The sequence below is a fragment of the Culex quinquefasciatus genome, chromosome 3, assembly GCF_015732765.1.
Source record: "Culex quinquefasciatus strain JHB chromosome 3, VPISU_Cqui_1.0_pri_paternal, whole genome shotgun sequence".
Classification (NCBI taxonomy): Eukaryota; Metazoa; Arthropoda; class Insecta; order Diptera; family Culicidae; genus Culex; species Culex quinquefasciatus.
In genome coordinates, this window is record NC_051863.1 from 79781985 (window position 1) to 79801620 (window position 19636).

The 19636-nt window shown below is 38.9% G+C and overlaps 1 protein-coding gene across 1 annotated transcript in view; it reads right to left on the bottom strand.

The window, feature by feature from the left end:
* LOC6035833 (homeotic protein female sterile) overlaps nucleotides 1–19636 on the bottom strand; it is a 37839-nt gene that overhangs the window by 11204 nt on the left and 6999 nt on the right. The window contains 7 exon segments of the mRNA XM_038261898.1: nucleotides 7436–7524; nucleotides 11978–12106; nucleotides 14599–14718; nucleotides 15226–15396; nucleotides 15477–16509; nucleotides 16588–17169; nucleotides 17172–17669. Of these exon segments, the coding sequence (XP_038117826.1) occupies nucleotides 7436–7524; nucleotides 11978–12106; nucleotides 14599–14718; nucleotides 15226–15396; nucleotides 15477–16509; nucleotides 16588–17169; nucleotides 17172–17669 (2622 nt within the window).

Genomic DNA, 19636 nt, shown 5'->3' on the forward strand with positions numbered 1-19636 from the left:
CAGACTCAATTATCTGAAGGTTTGTATGGAACTTCGGATAATCGAAACACGAACAAAAAAAAATGTTTTTTTTTTCTTGTTTTAAACATCGAATTCGAGTTCTGCGACCTCATTTTAGTCAAATTTGAATAGTTTAAGCCTATTAAACAATAAAAGGTATTTTTGCCTTTCTTACAAAAGAAAGGTTTGAGGTTTGCTTTAGGAAAAACGCTTTTTTTAGAAATCTTTAAAAAATCATGCACGGCGGGGAATCGTCCCAGAAAAAAATCCTATTTCTAATTTGAAGGTTTTGATGTGCTCTTTCGATTGAATTTTGGCCCGAAACTCGGGACTCAAAGCCTGATTTGTTTGTGCTTTTTTTCTGAAATACTTGGGCGATGTCTGTATCCGCACTTAAAAATGTGTGTCTTTCATCATTGGAAAAAACCCACAATTTTTATATTTCAAATTTGTAGCCGTGGGGTTGGAGACGAACATTTTATTTTTCGATTCACAATTTTCGACCAGTAAATGTGGTCAGAGCCATTTTTAGATGTATTTTTTGGGCAGTTTTACAGATAACACTATCATATCAAAAGAATTCAGTTTCCAACCAAAAAGCCATTCGAAAACATGCGCCATAAACTGATTGGGCCCAACATTTTAAGCTTTTCCTAAATGTATTTCCAGAGTTTAGCCATATTACTGTTTTGCGTCTTATTTTTACTCTATTTTTCTCATTCAAATTTTTGGTATTATACACAATCATATACTGAACATCAAATTCAAAGTCCCAGCCCATTCTCGCTCGAAAGATCGACAAGTCGTCAAGTCGAAGCATAAACGCCAGCACATTTACGCTTGCGCGTTTTACGCTGCGCGTGAAAGTGTTCTTTCTGGCTTCTCATAATAGATCGACAAAGTGCAATATCGATACATATTTTTTAAAGTTAATCATAGACTAACATTAAAGACTGAGTACCCTTTATTTTTTTTTCTACTAATGTCAATCCAATGAATTTTTCTAAAATATATATTATTATCTTGCGACCCATAATGTACTTCTGAAATTTAAAAAAAAATGCATTCGAGGTTAAGTCTTAAAAGATTCGAAGCTTTAGGTCAAATTCTCACTGGGTAGCATTATGTTTCTGAAGTGTTAATTGCACCGATGTATTTTTCGGAGTTTCATCATTTTGTAAGAAAGGCTCTATTTCACGTCTGATGACACCAAATCGGGGTTTTCAATATTTTGTCACCGCCATGGGACCATCCATAAACCACGTGGACACTTTGTCAACCCCCCCCTTTGTGGACAATAGTCCATACAAAAAAATCTTTTTGTATGGAGCGTGGACAATCGCTTACACCCCTTAAGTGTCCACGTGGTTTATGGATGGTCCCCATATTGGCCGCACTAAAATGAGTGTTGAACTAGTACAGTCCAGACTCGATTATCCGAAGGACTTGAGAAATTTCTACTTCGAATAATCGAATCTTCGGATAATCGAGTCACGAGAAAAATATTTTTCTCATTGTGGTTGTCGAGCTTAAGTATGATACCTAAACTACTAGTGATTAAGAATTTTGAAATCCCAGATGGCGGCCAAAATGGCGGAGATGAAATATACAAAAAAAATTGTCATTTTAAAACAAAATTTACCGTTCAATTTTGACTGAAATGGGGTCGCAGAATTATGATTTGACGTAGAAAGTTTGAAAATAAAGATATCCGAAAACTTCATCCGAAGTCATATACAAACCTTCGGATAATCGAAACATTGGAAAATCGAGGTCGGATAATCGAGTCTGGACTGTATCGAAAAGTAACATTTTTTAATATTGTTGGACCGTTTTTATTTTGTGCTGGTTTGAAAAATTTAGTGGAAAATAAAAATGATAGAAATCAAAATATAAAAAGAAGGGTTTTCCATACTAATTCTCATACAAAAATGAAACGCAATGCGCAAAGTGTGGACGCAACCAATCGCTCCCAAATTTTAGGGGGTCGTTTTGAGGCCCAAAACGCACCAACAAACATTGTTCTGGTTTGATTTCATATTTATGGGGCAAGAAGAACAATCACTCGTACGGTCGTATTTTTTACAATTTTGATTATTTCCAGTATGAGGAATTGTTGCTAACAATGCAATTAGCTGATTCCACGCCACTGGGCATACGATTGAATGAAGTTTTTTCCAAAACCTTTGTTTTCTTATAATATTTAGAAAGTACAAAATAAGGCTTAGGGTTCGTTTTAAGGCTCACTTTATCAAAATGTTATTTTTCCTAGATCAGTAGTGTCCCTACCAATGACTTGCACATATTATAAAGTGATTTATAAATTTTGGTTATTTTTGTTGAGAGCTTTTAAAAAATCATGTTCAGGTGGGGCAAGTGTACCATATAGTTTTTTAGTATGGAAAAAATTACTAATTTCTGCAACAACATATTGTATTGTGAAATAAATACATAAAAGTTCTTAAAAACTGATAAACAATTGTTAAAAAAATTGTCCATACAAAATATAGTGATATCATGAAAATTTACTATTTATCATCTAAGTTCAGGGTGACCAATCAAATTCCATTTTCAAATTCCCGACTTTTTCCGACTTTTCCAGACTTTTCCAGAATGCTCAAATAATAGGCATTTCTTATCTAAAGAATGATTTCAAACAAAAAACTTTCTATAAGAACAGTCAATATTAACCAGCGAAAAAAAAATCACAATGATTTTTTAAAAAAATCCAAATATAGGCATTTTTTGTAAATACAAAAACTAAACAATAAATAAAAAAAACACTTCAAAATGGAATTTCTTTATTATGATTCAGAGTAGAAACACAAACAATTAGTCTTTGAAAAAATAATCGAAAGTTCAACAATACTTCCATGTTATTTTTAAATTGGCAAACGTATAGTTTTTGATACTTCGTTTCAACTGAAAATGACAAAAAGTTAAAGATAACTTAACTTGAAATAGCGTTTCTATTTTTTCAAAACTTCATCATAATTTTAAATCAAAGAATGATTGAAACATAATTGCTGTTATTATTCATTCAAAGTATTTAGAAAAATGTCAAGGTTTTCATAAAATTTAATATTAATTTTGTTATTTTTGATATTAAATTTTCTAATCAATTTTAATTTATCTAGTGGTCAGTATTTAACAGTTTTTTTTTCAATGAAAATTAAGTTTGATATGATTTTATGTTTTTCCACTTATTTTAAGCAAAATAATTGAAGAAACAATTTTTTTAAACAATTTTGCAATAACTGTAAAAATTTCTTGGACTATTTTTTTGCAATTTCAATATTTTCTTTATGTTTCCAAAACGTAAAAAGTTTTTCAATTTTGGATTTTATTCGATATTTAGGTTTTCCGAAAACTGAAAATCAAGCTTTATCTATGGTAGGTAATTTAGCCATACTCACAAAAAAAGTTCAAGGGCAACATTTGAAAAAAAAAAATATTTTAAATTACTAAATGAATTTAGTTAAACAATTAAAAATATTCACCAAAAAAAACCATTGCCAAACTCAAGTTGGAAACTGTTACCAAATATCCAATTATGTGACAAAATGAATTAGAATCATAATTGTAAGCTGGCCATTATGCTCTATTTTTATATTAGTTTTTCATTAACTTTACCTCTTGTTTGATGAACAAAAATTAAAGCGATCATTTGATTCATAAAAAATATTATGAAAATCTGTGTCAAAGACTTAAGATTTTGAATGCCTTTAACAGCTTTTCTATACTCAAATATATTGAAATAGTGAAAAGAACCTTAAATTTAAAGTAAGTTACTAAAGCAGAAATGAGTGAATTCAATTTTAAAATTTTAAAAAATATTACAAAATTATTCAAGAGTTGAAAAATAATTTTCAATCAAGTATGCTCAGAATTCCCGACTTTTCCCGACTTTTTGACAAAAAATCATAAATTCCCGACTTTTTCCCGATTTTTGGCGGATTTTGGCGAATTCCCGACTTTTTCCCGACATTCCCGATTTCCCGACTTGAGTGGCCACCCTGCATCTAAGTAATATTTTTTTCGTAAAAACGATAAATTTTTTAGTAAGATATTATTTTTTAATCTAAAAATGAAAGAAACGTTTCAATTATATTCTAATCTGATGTATCTAAGTGATACCAGATCAATTGTTAGCATCTAAGTGATACCAGTTCAATTGTTAGCAAATCTGGAGTTTTTTTGAAAAGGTTCTTTAAAAAAACTCCAGAAATTAACATATTGTTTCATGCATTGTTCCTCTTGCCCCAACGGGTTGTTCGTCTTGCCCCACTAGTTGAGTAGAACGTACGGAAAATCAAAAATATTAAAATCAATTTTTTACATTGAAAAACAGGATTTTTCAAAAACTTGTTCTATAAAGGTCTCAGTCAAGACCTGGAATAAGATGATTATAAAAAATACGACTGATTTTTTAACGTTTTTAATGGGTTATAATGAGCATTTCCTTAGTTTGTTACATTTGCCCCACTTTCCCCTATATCGAATAATGGCCATCTCATATTCATCAAACCTGAGATCAGAGCCTACCTAGGGTCCATGGCGCCCTTGGCGAAGCATCAATTTGGCGCCCTCCAAATTTTTCATCATTTTGATATGTTTACTTAAATTTTCAGCGATTGCTTCAAAGAGTTTTAATAATATAATGGTAATTGATTGAATAAATATAACAGCTAAATAATCCAACCACAATTTAATTCTTTGAAGAATGTTCAAATTAATGTTTTATTATTTTTAAACCATTACAATCGATTTAAATCTTTCCAATACAGATAGGTTGTAACGAAAAGGTGCTTTAGGATTAATGTTGACTGAAAATAGCAGTGTTGTTTTATCGTTTTAAACAGAATTTGATCTGACCTAGCTAAAATTTCATTGTATCAGCATTTTCCTGCATTCCTGAAAAATAGTTTAACTGATTAGAAAATGGACTCCTTTTCAAATTTGTTTTTGGATGGATTCCTTTTGAAACTATTTTTTTCAATTTATTTTTGAAAAAATATTTCTTTTCTCTGTGACTGTGTTTTTTGATTGATATAAAATTCCTAAAATTTGTTTTTTGAAAATTCATAGCTTCAAACAAAGGCAAATTCGACATCTAAAGTTTCTTAAAATTTTGTATAAAAACCATTACACTCAAATAGAGGGTGACGAGCGGAATTCCCGGAAATCGACCATTTTGGACCTCTCGATTCCCGGAAATTTGGTCGAAGCAAAATTATATAAACAAATAAAAAAATTGAAAATTCGAAATTGTTCAGAACATTGGGTGTTCAATGTAAGATGTTCAAGTTCGAATGAACCAATGCTTCTCTTATCTTCTAATTCAGAAAGTGTAAATTTTAACTTATTAAAATTCCAATAACTATAATTGGGAAAACTTAAAATCATATGGACTCCAAAATTAACTTTAAAGCATACTTATCAGTTAGCCTGGAAAACTGGAAATCTTTGTAAAGACCGCCAAATGTGAACATTCGGGTTTTCCGGATCACTATTTCTTCAATGCATATTTACAGTTTTAAAAAAGAAAAAAAAGTATTAAAATTGTTGTTTTGAGTCGCTATTTATTATATTATAAAAATCCCGATACTGTGAAATTATATATTAGCTATTTTGTTATTTCACAAAAATCTAAAAACAAGTTCATACAATAAGTTGTATTGCAGATTCAGAAAAAAATCAAGAAGTAGATAATAGTTCCCAAAAATAATGAGGCTACTAATTAACGTTTCATTAAATAAGCATGAATAAATCGTAACTTAATTCATTGAAAAGAAACACATTTATAACTTTTCTTTATACATTACTGGCACTATTAGCATAGTTATAAACACTACCAGGTCCCGGGAATTCCCGGGAAATTTCCAAATTCAACTCTCGATTCCCGGAAATTGAAAATCTCGAGAATAGTCACCCTCTACACACAAAGCTTTTAGAACCGTTTGTGTAAATGTGAAAATTTAGGCGAAATTACACTGGATAGCCCAACACATGGAATCCATGAAATAAAAAAAAATGTATGTGAAAGATAAGCAACTTTATCCATTCCATTAAAACATAACAAAACAAAAATTTTCAAGGAAAATGTTACTAACATTCTTCAAATTATTGACCCTAGAAGCAAAATTAAGTGGAACTTTGTGTTTTCCCAAAAAATATTGCTGTTTTTGGAGTTGGAATTTTGCTTTGGTTTAAAATCTAATGGGTGTTTCTGCAAATCAAAATTATACAAGAAATTGTATAATATTTTACTTTTACGACTAAAAAGTTGGTGGGCATGCCAATCTATGCAACTTTGTCGAAGACACCCAAATTTTACTTTTTCACTCTTGCTACAAGCAATTGAATACAAGCAGCAGAATATAATATATTTAGAGCAATTTATGTGCTCTTAAAAAACCAACATTTTTATGTTGAAAAAAAAAAAATTGCTAGAAATTTAACAAAAGTCAAAGCATTTTTTGTGTTAGAAATATTCAATTTAAACACTTCAGTATTTCGAAAACGTAGGCCAATCCCAACGCACAAGTTTGCATTTAAAACGATAAAAATATCTCAAATTCCATTTTCTTTAAACTTGAAATATCTTATTCTTTTTATTTCAGATTTTCAATAGAAATGTGTAAATTTCAATTAAATAGCTGATTATATAAAAAAATACTTCAAAACATAAAAAAGCTTGATGGTTCCTGATGCTGGAAAAAATGGTGAAATTTAAATTGAATTTTATATACTGTAGTTGGAATATAAAATCTCTAGCTATTTCAAAGAATTGATATAAAACCCTGAAATTTTTGCCACTTGAGCGCCCCTTTGATAAATGAATTGAATTGAATTTTAAATTTAATTCTGGTACAATTATTGAAATAGTTGATTTTGGCGCCCCAAGTGTTATAAGTAATACTTGTAATATTCCGACCAAGATTACCGAGTTATTTTGTAGTCCTACTTTAAAATTTGGCGCCCCTTTTGTTCTGAATACCTTTCTAGGATTTTATAATAACATGACAAATTTGTACAATCATCGTTTTCGGCGCCCCCCAAGGGCTGGCGCCCTTGGCGGTCGCCAACTGCGCCAACCCCTAGGTACGGCGCTGCCTGAGATCAACCCCGAGATGGCAAGGGTGCGGATACGGCATGGTCTTGGGTTTGATACTCGATATATGCACTTTTAAAAGGTGAACTTTTTTTTGTAAACTCTGCCCAATGAATATCAGGCACCAACCAGCTTAAGGTGAATTTAGCAACGTTTATTTTCTTATTTTTTGCAATCCAAAATTATTCTAAGATGAGAATAAGTAGTTGCAGCAACGTTAAGGAACGACCCATTCTACTTCAAACATGCAGTTCTACACTCACCCTCACACGCACAAACACACACTTTTTACACGCAATCGCGGTCTCCGCGAATACTTACCGCAATCGACAAGTTCGCCGCCGCACCCGCTGGGAATTGCACTGGCGAGGACGATTCCTTCTTCTTTTTCTTTGGTGGCCGTCCAGGTTCTGCGAGGGAGAGAGAGAGAGAAAAAACAAAAGTGCACGTGCAACGGCAACGGCGTTAGTTAGTTCGAGCTTTGTCCGCAATCCGGCAAATCACGGCGCACACAGTAAATTGTACAATATAAATACCTCTTACATTCTACAACCAAGTCCTCAAAAACACCACATTGCCTCGATCAACAAATTTTCTCGTGTCTCGCGCGGATCGTGTAGCACTTGCACCGGGGAACCGGTTTGACAAACTTTTTTTTTGTTTATTTCGTCGTAATTTTTTTTTTTTGGGGGGACAGCCAGCAAGAATCGAGCAGAAAGTCGAAAAAAACGCGCGACGGAAAAGAGCGACCAACAACGACAGCAACAGAGTTTTCTTTGCGTTTTTCACCGAAATTAAAAACATGCACAGCCTGGTTTAAGATTAAAACATATTACTCGATTTTATTAGCTTTATATATTTTTCTGTTTTTTCCCTTTTTTTTTTTTTTCTCCGTGAAGTTTTGTTATAGTAGATTTTTGTTTTACTTTTTGTCATAAACTTTATTAATGCTTACGATTATTTGCTGTTTTTTCATCTTCTTCTTTTTCTTTATATTTGTAATGGGTATGTAATTAATCTTTTCTTAGCGTCCGTAATAAATGTATTATGTATGTATGTATGTGTGTGTGTTGGGGATTTGTTTGCTCGTGTTCATTTCTGTTCCACTAATCTGCGGTATGCGTTTCAATATGCTCATTTTAATAACTTTTTTGTTTCGTTTTGTTTATGGTTTGTGATTTGTAGATTTTGTTTAACCAACACATCGAGTTTAAGACGATACTTGTTTGTTGTTTCGCACCTGTTCCCGGTGAAACATTGCGCTCATTCTTTTTACTACACACTAAAGTTTAGTCATCTCTATTTAAATAAGAACTTCTTAGCCACTAGTAGAAAAGAAAACAAACAGAAGAGTACACATACTTAAATTAATAGTTTTTTTTTTCGTTTCTCATATCTCGTCAATCGTGAATTATGTTTTTTTTTTGTGTCTATTTTTACGGTCTAACATCATTTTGTGTTGTAAAAACTTCAATTGAAATGCTCAAGACCACCAGAGTTGTCGAAAAAGTGGTCTTTTCGGGATTTCAAGATTACGTACTTTACGCTGCCATTCAAAATCAATCTATTCCTATGCCAGCACAGCTTTGGGAATAATAAAATATTGTTTGTCTTGATAAGGGGTTAGAGCATTGCTGATACCACTTTTCTTTCTGCATGTTTGTTTGTATTTGAATTTGTTTAGAGCTCTTATTACTGTAGATTTCAATCAATAAAAAATCTTAACAAATACGTGTTTTTACGTTAAACTCTGCTAAACTAATGTTGATTATTAGTACATCAGGAAGAAATAATCGATAAATATACGCATTCGAAGGGTTTTTTTCTATCTAGTGCTGATGCCTTATATGAAAAAGCAAAATAGACGAATAAATCAAATCTTATGCGATTGTTGACTGCTTTATAAACTTCTTATATCTTTCTCATCTCTGCTTAAGAAAAACCCTTCCCAGTACTAAGAAAACAAAAACAGGAAAAGATTCCCGTGTAACGGAATAATCAAGGTGTAGTGTTAAAAATACGTCCGGAAGCAAAAAAAAAGTTAAACAAAAAACTAAAAATTAAACAATATATTGCTGTCAATCATATTTCGCTACCTCATTGCACTTGCCTTTTTAAGGTCAAGCCCACGAAATCTCACTCTCTTATTTACATCGCTCTCTTTCTCTCTCGCTTGCTCTCTTTCTCTGCGCGCGTGTGTGTGTTTGTGTTTTTGCTTACGGTCTCCAGGTGGTAAGAACAAACCAAAACAAGGAAAAATTAGAAAATTTAAAAAAAAAACGTTGCAAAAACTTCATCATTTTCACGTGCAAACAATGTGTAAGGGGTTTGGCGCCGCCGACAGCCGAATAAGTTCATCTCGAATTGCACTCTTTGTGTGTGTTTGTTTCTTATTTCGATTTTTTTTTCAATGCTACTTCTAACTGTCAACGAGTCACGATTTGCTTGCTGTTTGCTTGGCTTCCGTGGAAAACCGGCTACTTGGATTGGATGCTTAAGCTTTCAGAACAATACAAACTGCTTTTGTTTTACATGGTTTTCTCAAAGTGCAAACAAACCCAAATCAGTTGCTTGTTTTCCTACTACAGGACTACAGAATTCTACGTCAACATTTCGAATAGCGCTGTGCTCTTTGACGCAGCGCTATTTGAAAAGTTGGCGCCGAAGCGTTGTTGTTGCATTTGCTTTACACATTGTCTGCGATTTCAACAAAAAGATTTTCCTCAGATTTTTCATGAAACGTTCAAAACTTAATACAAGGATAAGAGAAGAAAACTCAACAGAATATAGTTTGCAGCTGCGTTTTTTGTTGTTGTTGTTTCAGAGCTCTTTCTGGTTTAATCAGTTTTCGAGTGTGTTGCTTTTCCTGTTACCTTTCACTTTAATGGCTAAGAAGTACTTCTTTGTGTTTGTTTTAGTTTATTCCCTGTTGTGAAAAAAATTACGGACTTCACTGCCGAGAGAAAAAAAAACGTGATGATAGTTTAAAAACATACCTTCTTCTTTTGTGAGCTGTTAATGTTTCTTGTGTAAACAATCGCTTGTTTTTTTTTTCATTTATTTTCTTTTCTGTTTTGATTTTTGTATTGTTGAATTATTACTCTGTCGCCGTTTTTTTTTTGTTTCACGAGAAAACACGCGCGTGCATTTCGGTCTTGTTGGCTGTCCCCAATTACACATTTGCTACACACGAGAAAATTTGTCGAAGGAGTTACATCATTAAATTTTAGATAAAAACTTTATTGCTCCTCCCGAGAGAAAAAGAAAAAAGTCGTATGCGGAAACATAGTGGGAAAATTATGAGGCAAATAAAGAGGAATCAAAAACACAACATATGATGATTGACAGAAAAAGAAAACACAAAAGGTGACCAAATGGAACCAAAGAGGTAGGAAGGTGGACGACACGAGAGTGCTGTTGTGTGCTCCGGAGAAGAGGGAAAACCTATGCCGGGAAGGGTGCATTTGCTGCTGCTCTTCTACGAGAAATGAGAGTCCTGATGGCATTTTATACTTGTTTTTTTTGTAGCTGTCTGTGAGTGTGTGTGTTTTTTCGTACTACTACTATCTTACTGGTTTAGCAGAAGTTTGTTTTTTTTGTTTCTTTCCTTTTGTTTTCTTTTGACTACTTCAGGTCAATTGTGGTAAATTGTGTTGCCGTTTTCACTTTCTCCCAAACTGCACACAACAATCAACGGATTTCTTTTATGCTACGTTTGCCCTAACCTTACTCGATTTGATCATTCACTACAAATATATAAATAGAAATATACACTTAATCTGTACAGTTTTGTGTAAATCGTACTGCAATTTCTACAATACCGAAGAAAAAACATGTGTAACAAACAAAAACTGAGAATGATTTCGCTGCATTCATATTACGTGTTACGCCATTTATTTTGATTTCACTATTTGCAATACCTCCTCTATTGTCACTGCGGAACAAAAACTGATTGAAAAAAAGTAAAATCCTTCAATTGGCGCGGCAAGTGAAAACGAAAAAAAAAGGAAATCCGAACAATGATACTAACTTTAGTTATCTCTCGATCTATTTATACCGTACACTAATAATACAGTTAATGGTGCTTGTACAGTAAACACTATATAAAACCATTCGTCAGTTTGCAACAGCGGCAGCAACAATCGTTGTGCGCGTCCTGTTGCTGAATGAACATAGTACGAGACTTGCGGGAGGGGAAAAAAAGTGCGCGGCTCTACAATCTTGGTTGAGATTCTGGACTACGCGGGTTTATTGCACACGCGAGAGACGACTTCCGGCAGCAGAATCCGGTCTGGTTGCAAGAAAGTGAAAACGCTGCCGCGCTTGATGATCGCATCATATCTTGGGTTTGAAGGGTGCCGATTTTAAGCCGACATGTGAAACTGGTTTGACTTTGCTCTCTTTTGGACGAGCAACCTTCCCAACAGTTTGCTGCGCCAAAGCAACATGAAACAGGGAAGAAAGGAGGAACCCGAACACTCGTCGTCTGGGTTTTGTGTTTGTGTCCCAATTGGTTATATTTTTACGGTCGAAATCGTACAAACTGATGCTGATTAAAAATGAACAAATAAAACCTTCTTCCGGGTTTGCCCTACAACGTGCAGCTAAGTTCCGCGTTATAGCTGTCTCTCTCCTCTCTCTAGCTCTTCCCTACCGTGTCCGTTTTACCTTATCGCGTAACCCACCTCCCCTCCCCACCATCATATTGTTTTCCGCTTACTTCTTTTTCTTCCTCTCTCTTTCTTCTACCTCCTTCTCCCTCTTCGCTATCACCAAACACAGTCACATTACACTATAAAAAGGGGGGCGGCTAGTTGGTTCTACTAGTAGTGTTTTGTGTGAAAACAGAAAGATAATCCTAACCTGCTTCACTGTCGCTGGAATCACTCGAACTGGAATCGCTAGAGCTGGACGACGAGGAATCGCTGGAACTACTGCTCGACGAGATGTTGCCGCCCGAGGGCGCAATGTCCTGCTTCGCCGCCTCGTCCGCTGGGGAAGAGAGAAGAGAAAGCACCACACGTGTTGATCATGGTCGGAAACTTTTTATTGTCGGGGGTGTTGTTGGAGAAGCTTTTGAAACATCCTGTCTCGTCGTCTAGCATCCCTTTCTTTCTTGTGTCTCTTTACTGACTCTGCAAGGTTGTGTTCATTGTTCCAAATATTCTTACGCAGGCCGTTTACGTAGAGCTAGTGCCTTTCATGGATCGAGTGCGATGATATTTCCGTTCTTTTTTTGTTTTTGTTTTGTGCCTTTGTGGACATAATTTGGCCAAGCGTTACTTATTTCCAATTCACAAATTCACAAACAAAATCCACTAATTTGACTGGCGTAGTACTCCGACAAACGGCTGGAATTGTTAGTTTTCGTTTTCCGTGATCATCACTTGGTTCTTTTCCAAAATTCGGTGTTGATGATGTGTCTGCGTCGTCATTCACACAGCTCCGGGTTTTCCACAGATTGGTTGACTTTTTCTCCCGATAACTGTCGTTTTGCTATTCCCTTCTTCCCAACAGTAGTAAGTCCGTCATTGCCATTGCCCTGAGTGAGTGCGTTGCAAATATAACGAGTTCGCACACAGTGATGTAGGATGGCACTGGCTTGGACAGATTCATCTTCAGCACCCGCGCACCATTCAGCACACCGGCGAAGAAGCTTTTCCAAACCTCGTCCCTGATTGTGAGTACTTCACCGTAACCACGCATGACCTCGGCGATTAGGGCGTTCGTTAGGTCTAGCGGTAGATCGTGGATCCAAACGTCGACGTAGGCCGGAGTTTGTATGGAACACCATACGCGGTGCTCGTGCTGTATCAAGAAGGTTGTTCCATGTTGCTCGATTCTGGGCTACAGCTCACCAGTCTCCTAGATTGCACATCTTTCTTAGGTCCGCTTCCATCTGATTACTCCATTGTGCACCTGCTCTTCAGCTTGTCGTGGCGTGGCCGGCCCGCCTGAGCCTCCCGATTCTCGCCAGGGTGACGATCGTCGGATCTCCCAGCAGCGCGCGCAGTTCGTGGTTCACGCGCCTCGTTCTGAGCTATACGTACTCCACCGTAGATCGTTCGCCGCGCCTTCAGTTCGAAAACTCCAAGGGCTCGTTCGTTCTCTTGCCGCAGCGTTCAGGTCTCCTGGCCATAGAGGGCAACCGGTCTAATCAGTGTCTTGTACAGGGTCAGCTTCATGACGCGTTGCACTCGATCAGATGACAAGGTTTTCCGTAATCCAAAGTAGGCGCGATTTGCAGAGTAGATACGAGTCCGGATCTCTAAGTTGGTGTCGTTGTCGGCCGTCACCAGCGATCCCAAGTACACGAATTCGCTCACCTCCTCCAGCACATCGTCATCCATAGCTAAAAAGGGTGAGTCCTGGGGGGAGTGGGCGGGGTCAACGTATTTGGAGCCCCTCCCTCTCATGTACTTTGTTTTTGTCGTATTCATGGCCAATCCAATTCGTCTTGCTTGCGTCTTCAAGGCGGTGTAAACCCTTTCCACCGTCTCTAGGTCTCTCGCTATCATATCAATGTCATCCGCACAAGCAAGAAGTTGGACTGTCCTGTTGCATATAGTGCCACTCGTGTCTATACCCGCTCTTCCAACAATACCCTTGGTGCGATTGGAAGGAATCCGCTAGTTCTCCTGCGACTCGCATGTCCGAGTTAGCCTTAATCAGCCGAGTTATTTTGTCCGGGAAACCGCTTTCGTGCATGATTTGCCATAGCTGTTCGCGGTCGACTGTACCGTACGCTGCATTGAAATCGCTGAAGATGTGATCTGTGGGCACGTTGTACTCACGGCATTTCTCGAGGATCGAGAAAATTGTGTCCGTGGTGGCCCGAGCGCCAGTAAACCCCGCTTGATAGGGGCCCACGAACCTCCGTTCGTACGGTGTCAGCAGACGGCAGAGGATCTGGGATAAGATTTTATAGGCCACGTTGATACGCGTGATGCCGCAGTCCAACTTATCGTCCTTTTTGTAGATGGGACACACGACACCATCCATCCATTCTTCTGGTAATTTCTTCTCCATATTTGAAGAGCTTCAGCTAAGCTTCTTAATTATTTGCTCTATAGTACCTGCTGATTTATTTTCAGATCGGCCAATTTGATAGTCTTGGGCATTGTCGGTAATTGTAATCATGAACACATAAATCCTTTCCACATAAATTAAGAGATATCGGAAGAGCTTTGTTTTCCGTTTACAATCACACTGGTTATGGAGTCATTCATAAAGAGATATGGTCGGACAAGTTGGTAGAGCATGGTATTAAATTGCTGTGTCGAAATTCTCTTCTTGGTCCACGTGGTGGTCCATTCTCTTCTTGGTCCACTTCCAACAGCTTGTATCCGCAACAGGTCTCCACCTTGTCATTCCAGGATGTTTCAAAAGCTTCTTCGTTGATCCCACCAATTCCCAGATTCTGTATTTCGTACTAAACCCTGAAACAAAACCCCTTATGAATGAGCCATCGAACCGATACATACCCTTCTTAGCGTTCTTCTTGGCCGTTCCCAGCTGACCGGTCACGTCCTGAAGCCGCTTCTCGAGCTCCTGCTTCTTCTCCGCCATTTGTTCGTCCTTGGACTTGCCGGAGACTTTCTTATCTGTGAGGGGCGTGCGATGGGTGGAAGAAACAAGAAAGCAGTTACAAAACCGTTAGCAAAGAGTATCGTACCGCTTGTGTTTAGCTCGAATGAAATGAAAACTGAAATTAAATCGACTGTTCAAAAAATATGTAAATTCAACTAAAAGTTGGCAACAAAACAGATGGAACTGATATTATTTCGATACAATTGCTTCCAATTAACAGACACTACTGAATGGTTTAACAAAATTGATTGACCGAGAGGGAGAGAGAGACAGAGAGATATTGAGAGTTTGGACCCAAAGTTGGTGGTCGCAATTATCGAACTCCAATAATATCAATGCCAGCCGGGACGGGGCAGTTGTGGAGCGACTTTTAGTGACATTAACGGGAGTGTTGCGGAGATGAGTTCAGTTTGCGCAATGATGTATTTTTTTTCTGTATACGTACGTACGGAGTCGGTAAATGGGACAGAGAGTTCAGTTTGGTTCAGTAGTAGCAGTGTTTGTTAAGTTGGAAAACTTACAGTAAGGCTTACGGGTTTTCTTGCGTAAACAGGAGGCCACGTAGCTTTCCAGCTCTCGTAACGTCGATGGCTTGAGGGTTTCAAAGTCGATCTCGATCTCGTCCGGGTTGGAATCACGCAGCGATGGCTCCCGGCTCTGGATAATATGTACAACGCGACCGAGTTTATCACCTGGCGGAAGAAGGGAAAAGGGGAAAAGAAACGAGATTGATTGACCTGCTCTCTCCGGTAGAGTTGCACCCGAATCCTACCTGGCAATTTGTTAATATCGAGCGATAGCTGTCTTTTCTCATCGTACGACATGGGTTTCGCCGTATCTTCCTCCTCGGAGTCAAAGTTGGTGACGGCTTGCGAGCCCTTCTTCTTGTTCGGACCCCGGCCAGCTCCACCGGCCCCGGCCGCTCCGGCTCCCTTTGCTCGCTTGGCGGGCGCATTCGGGGTGGCTCCGGCCTTTGGCGCGCGTTGGCCTTTCGTCTTGGTTTTGGTCGCGGCCGCCGGTGGAATCGTCGGCGCAACACTGCTGATCTGAGGCTGGGCGAGTGCCGTCACCGGATGAAGCACCTTCGCGGCCACCGGATGGGGCGGATTGGCGTGCACTTCCATGCCCGGCTTGGCGTCGCTCGATCCCGGCGTCGTCGACTTCTTCTTGTCCTTCATTTTCTTCTTGGCCTTCTTCTTCAGGGACGCCTCCTCGGCCAACTTTCGCATACGCTCCTGCATCTCGAAAAGTTGCTTCTCCAGGATCTTCAGCTTTTGATTGCACTCCTCGTCCGAGTCGGAATTTTCTTCGGTCACGTCCGAATCGCTCGACGAGGACGAATCACTTTCTTTGCTCTGATTAGGCGTAATGTTGTTGGCCGGCTCGTCCGGGATGTTGGCCAGACGCATCTCAAACACGTCCTGCAGCTTACGACCCATCGCAACGACGTCATGATCTGGGGGGTTGTACTTGTAACAATTTGTAAATATAAGCCTAACATCGGCCGCAAACTCGTTGGCCGACTTGTACTCCCGGTTGTCCATTTTCCGCTTCACCGTGCCCAGATCCATCGGCTTCTTGATGATATCGTGATAGTCGTGCAGGCCGAGCAATTCCGCGTCCACCGGTTTGTAGAACGGCCATGCGTAGCCGGAGTGTTTCTTGGAGAACAGTTCCTTCAGGATCTCGTTGCATGACTTGAGTGCGTCGGACAGTTTCTCCTTGTTCTTCGGTGGATTCTGAGCCGCCGCCGAGCCCTGATATGGCGAAATAGGGTACGACGCTGACTGGAATGGTGCGATTTCCTGCCAAAGACAAAACGAAACAAAAATAGTTATAAGTCCGACGTTCCCCCAAATGAAACACAAAGCAGCATTATTTACCTGTCGTCCGGATTCCCGTCGGGTGGCGATTTTGGCGTTGCTCGGGTCGAGATTAGTGCCGTAGTGCGGATCGTAAGCTGTTGCCGTGGGGGTGGTGGTATCGGCCTTTCTTTTAACACCCTTTTTAACTTTCGCAGGTTGTTGGGGAGGTAAGACCGTTTCAATTCCGGACTGCGAACTGTTGACGATGTACGGGGATGCGGCGGTTGGAGGGACCGGTTTGGCCAGCGTGGGCGTCACCGGCGTCGAGAGGGCGTTGTGCGCTGCACTCACTGCGGTCGGTGTGGCCGTCGTGGTGGTGTTTGTGCTGCCAGGCACCGTTTGGGGAGGAAGCGTTCCGATTGGGGGAACGTTCGGCACCACCGGAGTGGTCACCGTGGGTGTGGCCGTAACCGAGGGGGCGGTGTTGTTCGCCGGTGCGACACTTGACGTAACGGCCGAACCTAGCGCAGAACTTGGCCGAGCCCGGGCGGCGACGGTTGCGGCCGTTGCTGTGGCCGTGACCGGGGTTGTGACCGTTGCCGGGGCAGCTGGCACACTTCCGACTAGTGTTCCGGGCGGGGCAAGCGAACGCACCGTCGGGGCTTCTTCTTGGCACCCTTCGGGTTCGGTACGTCCATCTCGACCTCGTCCTTCGGCATCAACGACACTTTGGTGAGAAACAGTTTCTCCAGCGTTTGAGCCATCACGACGACATCTTCGCCCGGTTTGTTATACACGTAGCAATTTGAGAACATGATATTAAAGTCTTGTATTGCTTCCTTGCTCGTCCAGTAGTAGTTATTCTCCAGACGCTTCTTGACCGTGCCCAAATCCATTGGCTGCTTGATAATCTTATGGTAGTCGGGAAGGTTTAGCTTTTTCGCGTCAACTGGCTGCTGGAAGGGCCACGAGAACTGGTGCTTCCAGACAGCCTTCATTACCGTTTTTAGCAAAAAATGCAACTGGTTTGTGAGCCGACCGGGACGTTCCGGCGGCGGCACCACCGGTGGCTGAACGATGCCATTCACCGGCTCCACGACCGGTTCGTTGCGTGGCGGTGGTTCGTCCATCTTTTCCGACGTTACTGGTGGTACGGTTGTCTGCAAAGAGAAGGAGGTCTTATTTGTAAAAATTGTTGTTATAAAAAATGATCAAAATATTTTGGAATATTCTTCTATCTTTGTACACTTAACTTTGGTTGATCACTTTTTCGTTTGACACTTTTTAGTTCGTGCCATATTGGTTTCAAAGAGTCAAAATAAAAAGTAACGAACTGGCAAACAAACAAACTCGCACTTTTTCGCGTTTTGACAGTTTGCAAAACTCGCAAACAAGACAAAGCGTATGCAAGCTGTCGTTTTTGCAAACAAATATAAACAAACGGCAAACTGACAAAAGAGAAGTTGTTGAAGTTTGTTTTTTTGCCGTAGTCTAATACCTCCTACACTTTTTACGTGAGCCCCTATCAAAAAACTATCAAAACAAATAATATTGTAAGTTTTAAGGCGTCAAATTAAATAGTGACTCCATTCGTTTGAGATCAATTGGTTTCAAACCATCGGAGTTTCAGTGTAAGAAATTTTCAGTACACTTAAAATAATGTTTGCCACATTGTTGCATGAATATATATGATATTTTTTATCCACATGGATGTTCATGTTGATTTCATGTTCAGCTTAATGTTTGTTTTTCTAATCTTTGTTAAAATGTTCAATGTTCAATTAAACGGTGCTATAATTTGAAACGAAATAGACTGAGGAAGGGCTATAAAATCTTTTTCTCCTTTTACTTTCTGTTGGGATAACTGGAACAGTACTCTGGCAACACTGCCATGCCAGCCAGAGTATTTACACTGGGCTCTCCGGTGACAACTCAGTTGTCATCCGGAGATGTCAACAACAGTCTCAACTGTTTTTAATCTGTTGTTATCGTCATTCATATTGTGATTCGTTCTTGTTCGTCCATATCTTGTTCTGTGTGGTCGTGGAGAATGTCTTCTCTCGACCTGTGTAAATAAATGGTTTTAATCGTTTACGTCGTGTGTTTTATTCGTGGCCGGTGGCCACGATCAACTCCGCGGGGCACGTCGTAACACTTTCAACAACAGATTCCCAAAAAAGTGACCACGTGATTTATGGATGGTCCCCTTACACCTTACGGTAATGTAAACAACACAACAATAATAAATTTAAAATGTTGTATATGGAGCGTGGATTTTAGCCAAAAAATTAAAATTAAAATTTTGAGGTAGCTATTTCGAAGATTATTTTGTAAGTATTTTCCTTCAGTAGATTTACTCGATTCATTTAGCATCCGCAAACTCAGTTCCCAACTTTGAATTAATCAGCTGTTGAAAGCAGACATGCATCCGCTCTAACTCCTCTTTTAGAAGAACTTGTTTGGCATTTCACGTAGAAGATACCCAGCATGTTGTGCCAGTGATTAGAATACGCTAATTACGCTTGTCTTTTAGGCTCCCGAAGACCCTGAGAGATTATTTTGGAGCCCAACCGAGATATAGGTTAAGAACTCTTAATTACACTCAAAGAGCTTTTAAGAAGTTCTTCTTGAGAGCTTAAGAGAACATTTACATGAAAATATAGCTGAAATCGGTTTTTCCAATGAACCAATGTTTTCTACACATTATTCAAGCCAAAAACAAGAGATTTTTACCTAGCAACAAGCATAACATTGCTTTAAACGAAAATGGCACCTAGAACAAGCTGAGTGCCGTTAAAAAGAGCTCATAGTGCCGATGCATGTCTGGTTGAAAGGTAGTCCACATCTCAGCTTAGGATAGTAACTTCACAATTTGTAAACAATGAAATAACATAAATGACTGGAAAATAAAAATTATGAGGTTCGATTGCGCTAGTTAAACAATTCTATCATCATTTAGTCCGCAATCTGTACTAAAAATAAAAAGTATCCCTGAATTTGGCGGATGAAGACCGTATAGACGCCCTTGCTCCCATGAAATCACTATATGCGTTTTTTTTCTTTGGGCTATATACAGTATGTAAAAAAAGTATTTACACCCCTTGGGCACTATGTACATATTGTGATG